General features: G+C 44.3%; 1 protein-coding gene across 2 annotated transcripts in view; it reads left to right on the plus strand.

The window, feature by feature from the left end:
- The window catches only part of SMAD2 (SMAD family member 2), a 109,179-nt gene that overhangs the window by 83,871 nt on the left and 9,583 nt on the right, over positions 1 to 15,725 (plus strand). For both annotated transcript variants that reach the window (XM_073619352.1, XM_073619342.1), the window contains 4 exons: positions 4,868 to 5,002; positions 7,540 to 7,614; positions 11,919 to 11,972; positions 14,319 to 14,531. In XM_073619352.1, coding sequence (XP_073475453.1) covers positions 4,868 to 5,002; positions 7,540 to 7,614; positions 11,919 to 11,972; positions 14,319 to 14,531 — 477 coding nt within the window. The remainder of the gene's footprint in view (positions 1 to 4,867; positions 5,003 to 7,539; positions 7,615 to 11,918; positions 11,973 to 14,318; positions 14,532 to 15,725) is intronic.

A 15,725-nucleotide genomic window follows, 5' to 3' on the forward strand; every position in this document is an offset into this window, starting at 1 on the left:
GGTTATACTGAGATGATGCCTGCAGCTCCATCATCCTGGCCGGCTCTTTTTTTTTTTTTTATAAAAGCAATCCTAGGGGGCTTACTAGCCGCTGGATTGCTTTTACAAGTAGCGGTAGGAGACATGTCGTTGCGACTGTCCCACACGTGAGGCATCACCCCGAACGTCAGACATCAATCGGGTATTATATTGTGCTTTTGTGCATTAAAATTCAAAGAAAGTGTGTTTTTTTTTTTTTTCAAAACAAAATTTGCTTTTGGGAAAAACTGCTGCGCAAATATCGTGTGCCATAAAAAATTGCAGCACCCACCAATTTATTCTCTAGAGCCTCTGCTCCCCTAATTTTTGGGGGTTCTAAGTAATTTTCTAGCAAAAATACCGATTGTTACATGTAAACAAGAAGTGCCAGAAAAGGCCTGGACTTCAAGTGGTTAAGTCAGATTCTTTCCATATGCACATCAGTATTCGAGGGCAATTTATCAAAATTGGAGCAACCAAATCAGACTCTTATTTTCAAAGATTTAGCCTAGGTTCTCACTGCTGCGGGATTGAAATTGCATTTCATACCCGCATTCCGACTTCGGGGGCGATTTCAGAGACATCTGTGCGGGTTCCTGCACAGATGTCTTTTGAAATCGTACCCAAAGTTTTCAAAAGTAGTACAGGAACTATTTTTGGGAATCGGGGAGACACCGATTCGGACAGTACTATTGCCGGCAATAGTCGCCGATTTGGCATGTGATTATATTATACATGAGATGATACCAAATCGCATCAACATGAATCTAGGCTTAAAGTGCAAGTTCACCTTATCACAATAAATGAATAGGGGGACTAACACCCTATAACTGCTCCCCACACCCTCCTCCCCCTCCATGGTTGAGTAGCTGTCACAGCCGGTGCAGTGCCCTAGAGGTTTGAAAGCCACCCTGGTCTTTCCCTGTCATTTCTTTCCAGGGTGGATCAGAGCAATTCCGATTGGTTCAAGTGGTCACGTGCCAACATGTGATCAATCAAAATCGCTGTGTTCTGTCCTGGAATCCCTAAGAAAAGACAGGGAAGAAGAGGGGGGCTTTTAAATCTCCAGACAGCTTAATGGACAGTGACATCTAACCACCCACAAAGGTACAGTGCATTCATAAAGTATTTTAGACCCTCTTCACATTTTTCAGTGTTATTCAGTTGCAGCCTGATACTAAAGTTGTTTAAATTCATTTTTTTCTCATTAATCTACACTCAGTAACCCATATTGACAAAGCGAAAACAGAATTTTAAAAAATGTCTTCATTTATTAAAAATAAAAAATTGGAATATCTTATTGGCATAAGACTTTAGACCTTTGCGACAACACTTGAATTTTTGCTCAGGTGCCTCCCATTTCTCTTGATTATTGCTGAGCTGTTTCTACACCTTGATTGGAGTCTACCTGGAGCGCATTTACGTAATATGATTGGACCTGATATGTAAAGGCACACACCTCTCTATAAAAGGCCTCACAGCTGACAATGCATATTGTATCAGAGTAAGGCCAGGTATACACTGGTATGACAAATGCTCCGACATTTGGGAGCTTATTTTGCATGACATGTGAAAATCAATGGTTCCCTATGAGAGCCGTCTTAACTGGTCAGACACAAGTCGAAAATGCTCCCTGCACTACTTTGGTCCAACTTTGGACTTGTGCTCTGGTGATCTTGAAGGGGAACTCAACGCAAAATTAAAAAAAAAAAAAAAAAAAACTACACGGGTTCCCCCTTCAAGAGCATATCGAGCCCTTCAGTCTGGCATGGATTTTAAGGGAAACACCCACGCCGAAAAAAACACCCCCCTCCCAAATCCATACCAGACTCTTATCCGAGCACGCAGCCCACCCCAAAGCACCTTGTCCCCATGTTGATGAGGACAAGGGCCTCTTCCCGACAACCCTGGCCGTTGGTTGTCGGGTGGGGGGGCTTATCGGAATCTGGAAGATTCCCCCCAGATACCGGCCCCCACCCTATGTGAATGGGGTACCCATACCCATTCACCTAAAAAAAAAAAAAAAAAAAAAAAAAAAAAAGAAAGTACACATTTTTTTTAAAGCAATTTTATTAAAGCAGCTCCGGCATCTCTTCCGATTTCTTCTCCCCTCTCCGGCCCTCCTTCCGCTGATGTCTTCTTCGCTCTCTGGTTCTTCTCCGCTGATGTCTTCTTCGCTCTCTGGTTCTTCTCCGCTGATGTCTTCTAGCTCTCTCCAGTTCTTTTGCCTCTACCGGGTCTTCTCCACTGTCTTCTCCATCTGTTCTTCCGATATTGACTCAACGCTCTCTCCCGCTCTAATGCTGGGTGCGCGGTGTGCCACTACTTATATTGGCATGGGGCGGGGGGTCACCGGGTGACCCGGAGGCCCCGCCCCTTATGACGTCACCATTGGGGGCATGATGGGGCGGTGATTTCATAAGGGGCGTGGCCTCGGTGTGACATCACCAGGTGACCCCCGCCCCATGCCAATATAATACGCTCGTCCCCACCTCCTTTCCTGGCCTTCCGGGCTGCGTGCTCGGATAAGGGTCAGGTATGGATTTTGGGGGGGGGGGGGGGGGGGGGGCGGCACGCTTTTTTTCCCCTTAAAGTCCATGCCAGGCTAAAGGGCCTGTATGCTCTCGGAGGGGGAACCCATGCAGTTTTTTTTTCCACTTGGTGTGGAGTTCCCCCTAAAGATTCATACTAGACTCAAAGTGCCTGCATTATCAGGTTTAAAGTCTGATCCCTGTTCATTGAAGTCGGACAGAAGTCGGACTTCAAGTCACAGGGCAAAGTCATAACCACAGTGGTATGACTGTTGTGTCGTACCAGTGTGAACCCGGCCTAAGGGCCAGTTCACGCCACATGCAGTCCAGTGCGTTTTTTTTTTTTTTTGTTTTTTTTTTCCTGCATCAAAAATGGAAAGCAAGTATATGGTCTTCAAATGCATAGTTCACACCAGTGCTTGCGTGTTCCAGAAAAAAAAAGTACAAGATCTTGAATTTTTCCTGCACTGGACTGTACCGGAACGCTGTAAAATGCATCAAAAACGCACTGGAACACCTATGTCCTTATTTAAGGTTAAGAAAAAACAGGGGGGGGGGGGATGCACTGGACTGCATCAAAAACGCACATGCAAAAAAGCATCTAACGCATCTGGACTGCGTTTTCTATGATGTGAATTGGCCCTAAAAGCCATTAGGTCAAAGGAGCTGCCTGCAGAGCTTAGAGGCGGGATTATTACAAGGCACAGATTTGGGGAAGGCTACAAAAACAGTTCTGCTGCACTGAAGGTTCCCAAGAGCACAGCGGCCTCCATAGTTCTCAAATGGAAGACGTTTGACGCAACCAGGACTCTCCAAGAGCTGATTGCCTGGCCAAACAAAACAAACGGTAGTGAAGGGCCTTAAAAAGGGAGGTGACCAAGAAACCCGATGGTCACTTTGAGCTCCAGAGATCCAGTGCGGAGATGGAACAAAGTTCCAGAAGGACAGCAATCACTGCAGCCCTCCACCAAACTGGGCTTTATGGCAGAGTGGCTAAACGCAACCCTCTCCCCAGTTCAAAACACAGAAAAGCCTGCTTGAAGTTTGCAAAAAAGCTTTCCGTGCACAACTGCTCCAGCTTTGATAAAGTCTCTCCAATATATATGACCATTTTCTCAAAGTTGCAATCAGACTGGCAGTTGTTTTCATTAAAGTGGTAGTAAACTCCCATGTATAATTTTTACCTGTAGGTAAGCTTACATTAGGACTTGCCTATACGTACTGTAAATATCCCCTAAACGTGTGCCGTTTTAGGAGATGTTTACTGTACATGATGCCAGTGATGAACCCTTTGATCGTCCTAGAGGTTTAACCCCTTCTGAGCCAGTGTCATTAGTATAGTGACAGTGCATATTTGTAGCGCTGATCCACTGTATTAGTGTCACTGGTTCCCACAAAGTGTCAAAATGGCAATATCGCAGTCCCATTATAAGTCGCTGATCACCGCCGTTACTAGTATAAAAAAAAAAAAATTCCAGTATATATACCATAGTTTGTAGACGCTATAGCTTTTGCGCAAACCAATCAATATACGCTTAATGGGATTTGTTTTTACCAAAAGTATGTAGTACAATACACATTGGTCTAAATTTATGAAGAAATTAGATTTTTTTTTTTTTTTTTTTTTAAAGTTTTCTTTTAATGGATATATTTTATAGCATAAAGTAAAATTATTATTTTTTTTTTTCAAAATTGTCAGGTCTTTTTTCTTTTTTTTTTTTTTTTTTTCAAATAATTTTATTAGCAAATTCCAAGAAAAGGCAGTGCCCAGATATCAGAACGGTAACATTCAGTTAATGAGGTCGCAGCCTCAGAGCATAATAACATATTGAACAAAATAACACATTAGTTAGGGGGTGCACAATATTGTAGATGTTACATATGTGTGCGATTCCTCAAATTCTCGGTCATCCCGTATTTTTTTTGTTTCGGTCGTCTTTTGTTTATATCACAAAAAATGAACGCAGAGGTGATCAAATACCACCAAAAGAAAGCTCTATTTGTGGGGAAAAAAATGACATAAATTTTATTAGGGTACAGCATCGCATGACTGAGCAGTTGTCAGTTTAAGTAACACAGTGGCGTATTGCAAAAATTGCTGGGGGGGGGGTAAATCTTCCGGAGGTCAAATGGTTAACATACCAAAAGGAAGAAAATCAGACAATTCATTGTTGGGCATTACATACATACACTTTATTTGTAGCTTGAATAAGCACAATGGTCATCTATGCATGGAACAGCAAGTAGAATGTTTGTCTAGAAATACTTGTGTGTTGTAAATTAAACTAAAAAATAAACACCAAACTTTTCTCTCGTAGTCTTACCACCTGTATTAGTGCCGCGCCACACGGAGATCTTAACAGAACTTCCTCCTCTCGATGACTACCAACATTCCATTCCGGAAAACACTAATTTCCCAGCAGGCATCGAGCCTCAGAGCAACTATATACCAGGTAAGAACAAAACCATCAACCCTTTGCTCTAACAAATCGGTGTATTTTTTTTTTTAATCCCCCCTTGACTACAATGGGAAAATCCTCTGTCACAGGATATCCTTTGCTCTTACTTCCTTTTGGGTCTGCAGTACAGGAAGTTTAGAGAAATCTACCCATTGTGAACACAGACGGCAATAAGACCTGACAGAGGTTTTTGCCTTTCCCCTACCTCATCAAAAATGAACAACAAATCTTTAAAAGAACTCTATTAGGGCCTGTTCACACTTGTGCAACTTCTCATATGACTTTGGCATGAGAGGTCGCAGCCCATTGTTTGCAGTGGCACCCATTCAGATCAGTGCTTTGTAAAAAGATCACCTCCAAAAACAACCCCATTCAGTTTAACCACTTGCCGCCCACCCACTGTCAAATGATGGAGGAGTAGTGCGGCTCTTGTTCTGGGACGACGTCGCCCCTGAACAGCCGCTCTTGCGCGCCCATTGATCGTGGCCTCGCCGTGTTCCTAGGATACGGTGCGACCCCTGGTCTCTGTCTCATGGCTCTTTAACCATGTGATAGGCTGTGTCCAATCGTGTAAATGCAGACGTGCCGGTAATCGGCAGAAGTCCCTCTGGGAGGTTACTTTCGTTTACGTTATTTCCTTGTATTCTCTCCCTGGCAGAGCAGAAGTATGAGGCTGTAAGGCCGGTCATGGTCTACTTCTACTTTGCACGTCTAAGGGTTGCAGGAGAGAAATTTGCATGATTCCCCCATTAACACAGATAGTGCCGACACGGGAATCGATGATCGCAAGTGAATCCGACAGGCTTGTTGTACCCAAGTTGATCAATCCATCAACTTGATGCATTCAGCCTCCCCATTAATGATTTGAATTGATTCAGTCCGTTTTAAGGCTAGCCTATCACCTTCTTGAACTCAGTGCTGAGAAGTCACTAAATGTGAACCTGTTATGAAAGTACTGTCAGGATCGCATGAAAGAAACGCTTTATTACAAATGACCGCTTGTACACAGCTGCCCTGAGAAGTAGGACCGCACTGGTTTACCAACTAGGAAGAAGCAAAGATGCCAATTCTTATAAATGCTCACTCCTGAGTTTTAAGTCCCGCATACGGTACATGCCCTTAATCTGTAAAGCTTGCTGTAATTGCTGAAAACATGAACATTCACATTTTAGATGTGTTCTATATGACGGTTAAAAGTTGGTTGTATTACTGCAAGTCCCAATAAAGCATCATCACCCATTAAAAAAAAAAAAAAAAAAGGGTTCTTCTTACCCCCCCCCCCCCTCCCTTTAGCACAATTGCAGAATAAAAAAAAAATAGTTAAAGCGGAGGTCCGCCCAACGCTGCAAAAATTAAAAATCAGCAGCTACACATACTGCAGCTGCTGACTTTCAATAATAGGACACTTGCCTGTCCTGGAGTCCAGCGATGTCGGCACCACAACTGATGTTTCCATCAGCTGTCGGGTTCTGCCGCCGCCATTGCGGGTAAGGGAACCTGGCAGTGTAGCCTTATGGCTTCATGCCGGAATCCCTACTGCGCATGTGCGAGGCTCCATTCCTCTCTCCTATTGGCCCGGCAGCAGGGGGAGGAGGAGGAAGCTGAGCAGGGACGTCAACAGCCATGGCTGTGGCTTCTGGAAGTGGTAACAGGATACCTGGTGTCTGCGCCCCCCCCCCCCCCCCCCCCAAATGTGGCACCGGAGGGGGGAGGAGACAAATGAGCGGAAGTTCCACTTTTGGGTGGAACTCCACTTTAAGCTTAAATACCTTTTTTCCTCTTCTTGTTGCCGCTTGCAGAATGCTCACTTAAGTGAATAGTCATTTATTCTACAGGGTTATTTATGAAAGAATTTTCTTACAGCGCGGCTATGTTGACCTGGGATGTCGTCCATCGACAGTCCTCCTAGAACTGTGCCCTGGGGGTGTGCATGCCGCTCACTCTGTGATCACTGTGTCCTCTGGGCACAGCTGATAACAGACCATAGTAAAGGACCAATCGCAGCTGATCAAATGTAGACACACTTGCTGGTTATTGGCATTTCTTTGCTCGCGCACTGTAATGGCGTGAGGAGAGCCGATAACCAGCAAGTGTTACAGGGGACATTTACACTGATAATCAGGGCACTGATTTATCAGTGCAGCCTCATCAGTGCAGGAGAAAAATTACTTATTTGCAAAACATTTTTTTAACAGAAACGAAAAAAAAAAAGTTTGTTTCTTTTTTAAAATTTTTCTTTTGTTTAGCAAAAACTCAAAAACCCCAGTGGTGATTAAATACCAGTAAAAGAAAGCTCTATTTGTGTGAAAACAATGCTAAAAAATGTCATTTGGGTACAGTGTTGCATGATTGCGCAATTGTCATTTAAAGTGTGACCATGCTACAAGCTTAAAATTGGCCTGGGCAGGAAGGGGATGAAAGTGCCTGGTATTGAAGTGGTTAAAGTGCAAAAAGGTGCCCAGCAGAATGTGCAGCTGACCTCTCTTCAGGATACAATGACATTCATTTTTTTTTTTTTTTTTTTTTTTTAGAAACTCCACCTCCCGGGTACATTAGTGAAGATGGAGAAACTAGCGATCAGCAACTTAACCAAAGCATGGACACAGGTACGAGATGCTGAATTTATATTCCTTTTATTACAAAATGTCATACTGCAAAGTCTGTGGCTGAGCCTTCCATCTTGTCCTCTAGCTCTTCCTTTTTGTGTGTGTGATGTGGACACTTCTCCTGGCAGGGAACTGGATTGCAAATCTTGCATCATCTTTTCCAGACAAGATCTTGTCCCCCCCCGCCCTCCCGCCCTATGATAGAACCAGTGTGAAGAGGTCCACTGCCTAATTTTCTGTGTGTTTTATAGGGTGTTGTTAGACTGAGGGCCTCCTGCATACATTAATATGGTGTTTATGGGGTGGCATTTAAGAGGACACAGGGTTGCTTTAGATTTTCCTCTGCTGTATTATAGTATTAAGCAGTTGATGTTGTATTATAGTATTAAGCAGTTGATAGACAAAGGACTATGGAGATACCGTCTATATATACATATATTCTAAGCATTAGGCCTCTGGTAATCTTACCTTAGTGGGCATTAACAAAGCCTACCTAGCCAACCATATGCACAGGGCATTGCATTTGGAGGACCCAGATGCAGCCTATCCTTTCCATTGAAATGAATGGAGTTTGTGATTTGCATGCATAGGGGGGCACACTGGTTGGGAAAAAGCTGTGCACAGCCAGGAAAACCACACTGCAAAGATATTGGAAGCCCTGTGATTAAGGTTACTATGTGCTAGTAGCAAAACACTCCGCATAGGAGAGAGCCTGAAGGGTAAAAGTGTGCACTAATCCCTTTTTAAATCAGTTGTATGCCCGCCAAAAAAAAAAAAAAAATGAACGCAAAGGCATAATGTGCTAGTATGCACCGCATATTAGCTCATTATAAAATACCTTAGAACGAAGCACCGCCGCCACCGAGGGAGCTGACATGTCCCCTCGGCGTTTCTTCCAGGTTCGCAGCTCCGGCACTGCGAGTGGCCGGAGGCACGATGACGTCACTCCCGGGCATGCGCGCTGGAGTCCTCTTTCCGTCAAGGAGCGCTGATTTTGTGCCGCTGACATGTCAGCGGCTGCATGCAAGGTGAATATCGGTTTAGGAGATATTTATTTTACCTACAGGTAACCCTTATAGGCGCTTACCTGTAGGTAAAAATGTGAAAGCGGGGTATACAACCACTTTAAGGGAAAAAATCATTCGTTATTTGTTTATTTGATCACTTTCCTCAGTGCTAGTCTGTAGTTTCTCCAATTAATTGCTGTCGATTTAGGTTGGGTGAACATTTTGTTACCAGATTAACCACTTAAGGTCCACCGTATAGCAGTTTTGCTGCTACAGGGCAAAACCTCTGTGCCGGATCATGTGTATACACACGAACTGACTTTTCTGGGTTGGGTTGTCGCGCATACACGTTGCCAGCGGCTCGCTCCCGCTGTGTTTACACACAGCCGGAACCGATCGGCATGTACCACAAACTGAGAAACAGGCAGATACTTATCCATCATGCCGTACAATCTGGGTGTGATTGGCCCCAAATATATTCTGCAGCAGGACATTGACCCCAAACATACAGCCAATGTCATTAAGAACTATCTTCAGTGTAAAGAAGAACAAAGAGTCCTGGAAGTGATGGTTTGGCCCCCACAGAGCCCTGATCTCAACATCGTAGAGTCTGTCTGGGATGACATGAAGAGACAGAAGAATTTGAGGCAGCCGACATCCACAGAAGATCTCTGCTTAATTCTCCAAGAGGTTTTGAACAACCTATCTGCCGAATTCCTTCAAAAACTGTGTGCAAGTGTACCTACAAGAATTGATGCGGTTTTTAAGGCAAAGGGCGATCACACCAAATATTGATTTGATTTGGATTTCACTTCTGTTCATTTACTTTTTATTTTGTGAATTGAAAAAAAAAAAACAATTAACACTTCTATTTCTGGAAGCATTCTTCATTTACAGCATTTTATTCACACCTGGCCAAACCTTTTCCACAGTACTGTACATAAATGGCCTACAACCTATAGCAAGGACCTTTATTCAGTTGTGGTCAAAGCTGCACTGTTTGTTTTTTATCTACAGATGTCCCTTATCTGCACAGGCAGAGTTTTGATAAAGTGTTTGTTATTGCACACTGGCAGCCCCTCCAATATATTAAGGCAGAGCACACTGTATATATCTTTTCCAAATGAACGTTGTAAATGGCTATTTAGAGCTGTCTTCAGGCCGGTCACGTGACCCGTGGCCGCTTTTCAGCTCCGATGGATGGTTTCTGCAGGAGGGGCCGCGTTCTCCCTCTGACGTCAGCCGGGGAGATCACGTGGCCACTCAGCCTCTCCTGCAGATGCCTTGTCTTTGAGCTGTACAGCGGCCGCGAGTCACATGACCGGCCTGAAGACGGCTCTAAATGGCTATTTACAACGCTCATCTTTGGAAAAGATATATACAGTGTGCTCTGCCTTAACCAGTTCCCGACCGGCTCATGCAGATATACTGTGGCAGAATGGCCCTCCTGGGTGAAATCCTGTACATATATGGCTTTTCCCAGGAGAGCCACCAGAGAGCACGCATGCGCCCGCTGCACAGTAGGGGGACCCGATGCATGTGACCGGCAGGCGTGCTCGTCGCCGGCCACGCGCGATCAAGTACACAATCGGCAGCACGGGGGTTTGTGTGTGTAAACACACAAATCCCTGTGCTGTCAAAGGAGAGAAGACAGATGGTGTGTTTCTACAAAGTAGAAACAGCGATGTGTCATCTCTCCTAGTTAGTCCCATCCCCCCATAGTTAGAACACACACATGGGGAACACAGTTAACCCCTTGATTGGCTCCTAGTGTTAAAGAGGGTGTCCACCTAAAAAAAAAAATATTAAAGCCAGCAGCTATAAATACTGCAGCTGCTGACATTTAATAAATGGACACTTACCTGTCCCAGGGTCCAGCGATGTCGAAGCCGATCAATCACTCGGGTCTCGGCAGCTGCCACCGCCATCCTCGGTGAGGGAAGCAGGAAGTGAAGCCCTGCGGCTTTACTTCCCGGTTCCCTACTGCGCATGCGCGAGTCCTAACTGGTCCCCGCTATCTCTTTGGACCTGTGTGTTTCCTAGGTGACAGCGGGGGGGTTGGGTTTTTATGGTGGTGGGGTGCTGGAAGGGGTGTGGCTCCCACGGGAATCTATTCCCAGAAGTGGATGCAAATACCTGTATTAGACATCAGACTTTTGGGTGGAACTCCGCTTTAACCCTTTCCCTGCCAGTGACATTTACACAGTAATCAGTGCATATTTATAGCACTGATCTTTCTCTAAATGTCAATGGTCCCAAAAATATGTCAGGTGTCCGACCTGTCCGCAGCAATGTCGCAATACCGCTAAAAATCGCAGATCACCACCATTACTTGTAAAAAAAAATAAAAATACCATATAAATGCCATAAATCTTTCCCATAGTTTGTAGACGCTATAACTTTAGCGCAAACCAATCAATATACGCTTATTGCGATTTTTTTTTTTTTTTTTTTCTTTTCTTTTTTTTTTTTTTTTTAACAAACATATGTAGAAGAATACATATAGGCCTAAACTGAGGAAAAAAATTGTTTTGTTTTTTTAAAAATTGGGATATTTACTATAGCAAAAAGTAAAAGATATTGTTTTTTTTTTTTTTCAAAATTGTCGCGCAAAAAATAAAAACCGCAGAGGTAAACAAATACCACCAAAAGAAAGCGATATTTGTGGGGAAAAAAAGACGTCAATTTTGTTTGGGTACAACATCGCGCGACCGCGCAATTGTCAGTTAAAGCGACGCAGTGCCGTATTGCAAAAAATGTCCCGGTCATTGAGCAGCCAAATCTTCCAGGGCTAAAGTGGTTAATATATTGGAGGGGCTGCCAGTGACTATTTAATATTTTTTTCTTTCGATATGTACTAATAGCGGTGGGCGGGACGGAGACGCAAAGCAAGGAGCTGAGGGGGGGAGATGAGAGCAGAGCAGGGTTGCGTATGATGGGGGGGATGCACTCTGACCACGGTGGTCAGGGCTCAGGAGCTTTGATTTTCGTGGTCAGTACAGAGAGGAGATACAGAAAGTGGCAGGTTCAGGGAGGTTTTTTTTTTGTATTTTTGTTTTTTTTACTACAGTTTAGAGAGGGGGGGGGGGGGGGGCAGATTACACAGCACAAGCACTGTGCTGTTTAATCTGCTTTAAGGGACTAGGAAATCTATATTTTTTTGGGTTAACAAACACTTTGAAGGTGAACAATGCCTTCAAGCAGAAATCTTGTCAAATGTCGTGGTCTCTAGAAGTCTTTTGCTATGACTTTCTTATGTTCTAGATCAAGTTGTTAATATTTGTATTGTCTATACAGGGTCACCAGCTGAGCTTTCTCCTAGTACACTTTCTCCTGTCAATCACAGCTTGGGTAAGTAACGCATGCCATGTTTTCCATAATTCTTTCTGCATTATGTAAAATCTTCTGACCCGCAGGCTTGTTATCCCAGTTTGAAGTTCTGATCCGGAAACTTGTAATTGGCCCCTAAATCGCATACATAAAAGCTGACCACTGTAAGCAGTCCTGTCAGTGTTTTTGTATGCTTTGTCCCAAACCCTGTAACAGTCAGTTTTCTGGACAGATTAGTGGAAAAAAAAAAGTGATTAAAAACACTTACAGAGGGGAATTGGGTAAATAAAAACTGCTGTGGACAGACTGTATCCTACATGTATTTTTTTGCCCATAGTTGCACTTTATGGTCCATTTTAGCTAGTGCCTCTGCCAGGTTACAATGGACTCTATTTCCTATGTAGAGCGTATTCTGGAGCTAAATGCAAAAAAACAAAACGGCCTGATAACTGCCTCTTTTTATGATACACCTCCATCCCCATAGTACACAATAAAAACAAGCAATAGCCCGTGGGACTTTAAATGAGGTGATCATAATGGTCAAAACAAGTAAACGAAGTATATAGAGTATATAACATCTCAAAATGTATTTGAAAATGTATAATTATCATCATAAAATAGACATGAACATCTCAAAAACTCATAAAAGCAGTATGGTACAAATGACTTTCAGACATAACTAGAGTAATATGCAGTAGTGGTAGTGCAAGGTGTACATGTGTAACTGAGGTACAGATGTATATGTATACCTTGCACTACCACTACTGCATATTACTCTAGTTATGTCTGGAAGTAATTTGTACCATACTGCTTTTATGAGTTTTTGAGATGTTCATGTCTTTTTTATGATGACAATTCTACATTTTCAAATAAATTTTGAGATGTTCTATATTTTTACTTGTCCTAACTATTATCACCTCATATAAAGTCCCACGGCTATTGTTTGTTTTTATTGTGTCCTGGTAAGTTCTGGTACTTTTGGTAATACGCTATATTACCAAAAGTATTGGGACACCTGCCTTTACCCACACATGAAATTCTATGGCGTCTTATGCCCCGAACACATTGTCGAATTTTCCGACGGTAAATGTTCGATGTGAGCTTGTTGTCGGAAATGTCCGTGTGTAGGCTCCATTGGACATTTTCTCCATCGGAATTTCCGTCACACAAAATTTTGAGATCTGGATCTCAAATTTTCCGACCACAAAATCCGTTGTCGTAAATTCAGATCGTGTGTACACAATTCAACGCATGCTCGGAATCGAGCAGAAGAGCCGCACTGGCTATTTAACTTCATTTTTCTCGGCTTGTCGTACGTGTTGTACGTCACCACGTTCTTGACGTTTGGAATTTCCGACTAGATTTGTGTGACCGTGTGTATGCAAGACAAGTTTGAGCCAACATCCGTCGGAAAAAATCCATGGATTTTGTTGTCGGAATGTCCAATCATGTGTACAGGGCATTAGTCCGTAGGGTTCATTATTGAGTTGGCCCACCCTTTGCAGCTATAACAGCTTCATCTCTTCTGGGAAGGCTGTCCACAAGGTTTAGGAGTGTGTCTATGGGAATGTTTGACCATTCTTCCAGAAGTGCATTTGTGAGGTCAGGCACTGATGTTGGATAAGAAGGCCTGGCTCGCAGTCTCTGCTCTAATTCATCCCAAAGGTGTTCTATTGGGTCAAGTTCCTCTACCCCAAACTCGCTTGTCCATGACCTTGCTTTGTGCACTGGAGTGCAGTCATGTTGGAACAGGAGGTTGCCATCTCCAAACTGTTCCCACAAAGTTGGGAGCATGAAACTGTCCAAAATGTCTTGGTATGCTGATGCCTTAAGAGTTCCTTCACTGGAACTAAGGGGCCAGGCCCAACCCCTGAAAAGCAACCCCACACCATAATCCCCCCTCCACCAAATGATTTGGACCAGTGCACAAAGCAAGGTCCATAAAGACATGGATGAGCGAGTTTGGGGTGGAGAAACTTGACTGGCCTGTCCTCAACCCGATAGAAAACCTTTGGGAAGAATTAGAGCGGAGACTGTGAGCCGGGCCTTCTCGTCCAACATAAGTGCCTGACCTCACAAATGCACTTCTGGAAGAATGGTCAAACACTCCTAAACCTTGTGGACAGCCTTCTCAGAAGAGTTGAAGTTGTTATAGCTGCAAAGGGTGGGCCAACTCAATATTGAACCCTACAAACTAAGACTGGGGTGTCATTGAAGTTCATGTGCGTGTAAAGGCAGGAGTCCCAATACTTTTGGTAATATAGTGCATATTAACTCCTATGGTTTCAACATTCTCTGGTGGCGCTTGAAGTAGTTTCCTCCTCTTTCTTATAATCATAATACCTCTTCATTGTGTCTTCTCCACAGATTTGCAGCCTGTTACTTATTCTGAGCCAGCCTTCTGGTGTTCAATAGCTTACTACGAGCTGAATCAGCGAGTGGGGGAAACGTTCCACGCGTCACAGCCTTCACTCACAGTCGATGGCTTCACGGACCCATCAAATTCTGAGAGATTCTGCTTAGGTTTACTGTCTAACGTGAACCGCAATGCCACAGTGGAAATGACCAGACGCCATATAGGTATTCTTTTGCCCATGAGAGATTCTGTCACATGTATAGAGCTGCACATTTGGACTTTGTGAATGACTAATAAAATCTGGGTACATAGACCATTGCATTTTACTTGTGCACAACGGCCATGGGTGCTCAACCTGTGGCCCTCCAGCTGTTGTGGAACTACAAGTCCCATCATGCTTGTAACTGTCAGCCTTGCAATGCCTCATGGGAGTTGTAGTTCCGCAACAGCTGGAGGGCCACAGGTTGAGCACTAGGCGGACAAAAAACATAATTGAGCAACCTATCTTAATAGGTCAGCAGTAAGTTTTTTTGCATAGAATTGGCCTTCGCTTAAAGAGATCCTGTGACCAGACGTAAATTTATATTAAACGCTTGCAGTAGTAGTATATGATGTGTGCTCACATATTTGTCAATCCTGTTCTTGAAAAAAATTTTTTAAATAACCAGAACCAAACTTTTCCAGCGTTCCGATATTTCCTGGAAGTGTGGGATCTCTATCTGTGCTGACCCCAGCTGCCGCCCCATCCCCTCTTTCCTTCCATGTCACTGCAGTGTGTGCAACCTTCCTGCTCCCTGCGCTGTCACTGCAGCGTGTGCACCCTTCGTGCTCACTCTCCTGTGTTGTCACTGCAGTGTGTGCACCCTTCCTGCTCACTCTCCTGTGTTGTCACTGTTGTGTGTGCACCCTTCCTGCTCCCTGTGGTGTCACTGCAGTGTGTGCACCCTTCCTGCTCACTCTCCTGTGTTGTCGCTGCAGTGTGCACACCCTTCCTGCTCACTCTCCTGTGTTGTCGCTGCAGTGTGCGCACCCTTCCTGCTCACTGTGCTGTCACTGCAGCTTGCACACCCTTCCTGCTCCCTGTGGTGTCACTGCAGTGTGTGCACCCTGCTCACTCTGCTTTGTTGTCACTGCAGTGTGCGCACCCTTCCTGCTCACTCTCCTGTGTTGTCACTGCAGTGTGTGCATCCTTCCTGCTCACTGTGCTGTCACTGCAGTGTGTGCACCCTTCCTGCTCACTCTCCTGTACGGTCACTGCAGCTTGCGCACCCTTCCTGCTCACTGTGCTGTCACTGCAGCTTGCGCACCCTTCCTGCTCACTGTGCTGTCACTGCAGCTTGCGCACCCTTCCTGCTCACTGTGCTGTCACTGCAGCTTGCGCACCCTTCCTGCTCACTGTGCTGTCACTGCAGTGTGTG

Source organism: Aquarana catesbeiana, linkage group LG01 (assembly GCF_042186555.1).
Source record: "Aquarana catesbeiana isolate 2022-GZ linkage group LG01, ASM4218655v1, whole genome shotgun sequence".
NCBI lineage: Eukaryota > Metazoa > Chordata > Amphibia > Anura > Ranidae > Aquarana > Aquarana catesbeiana.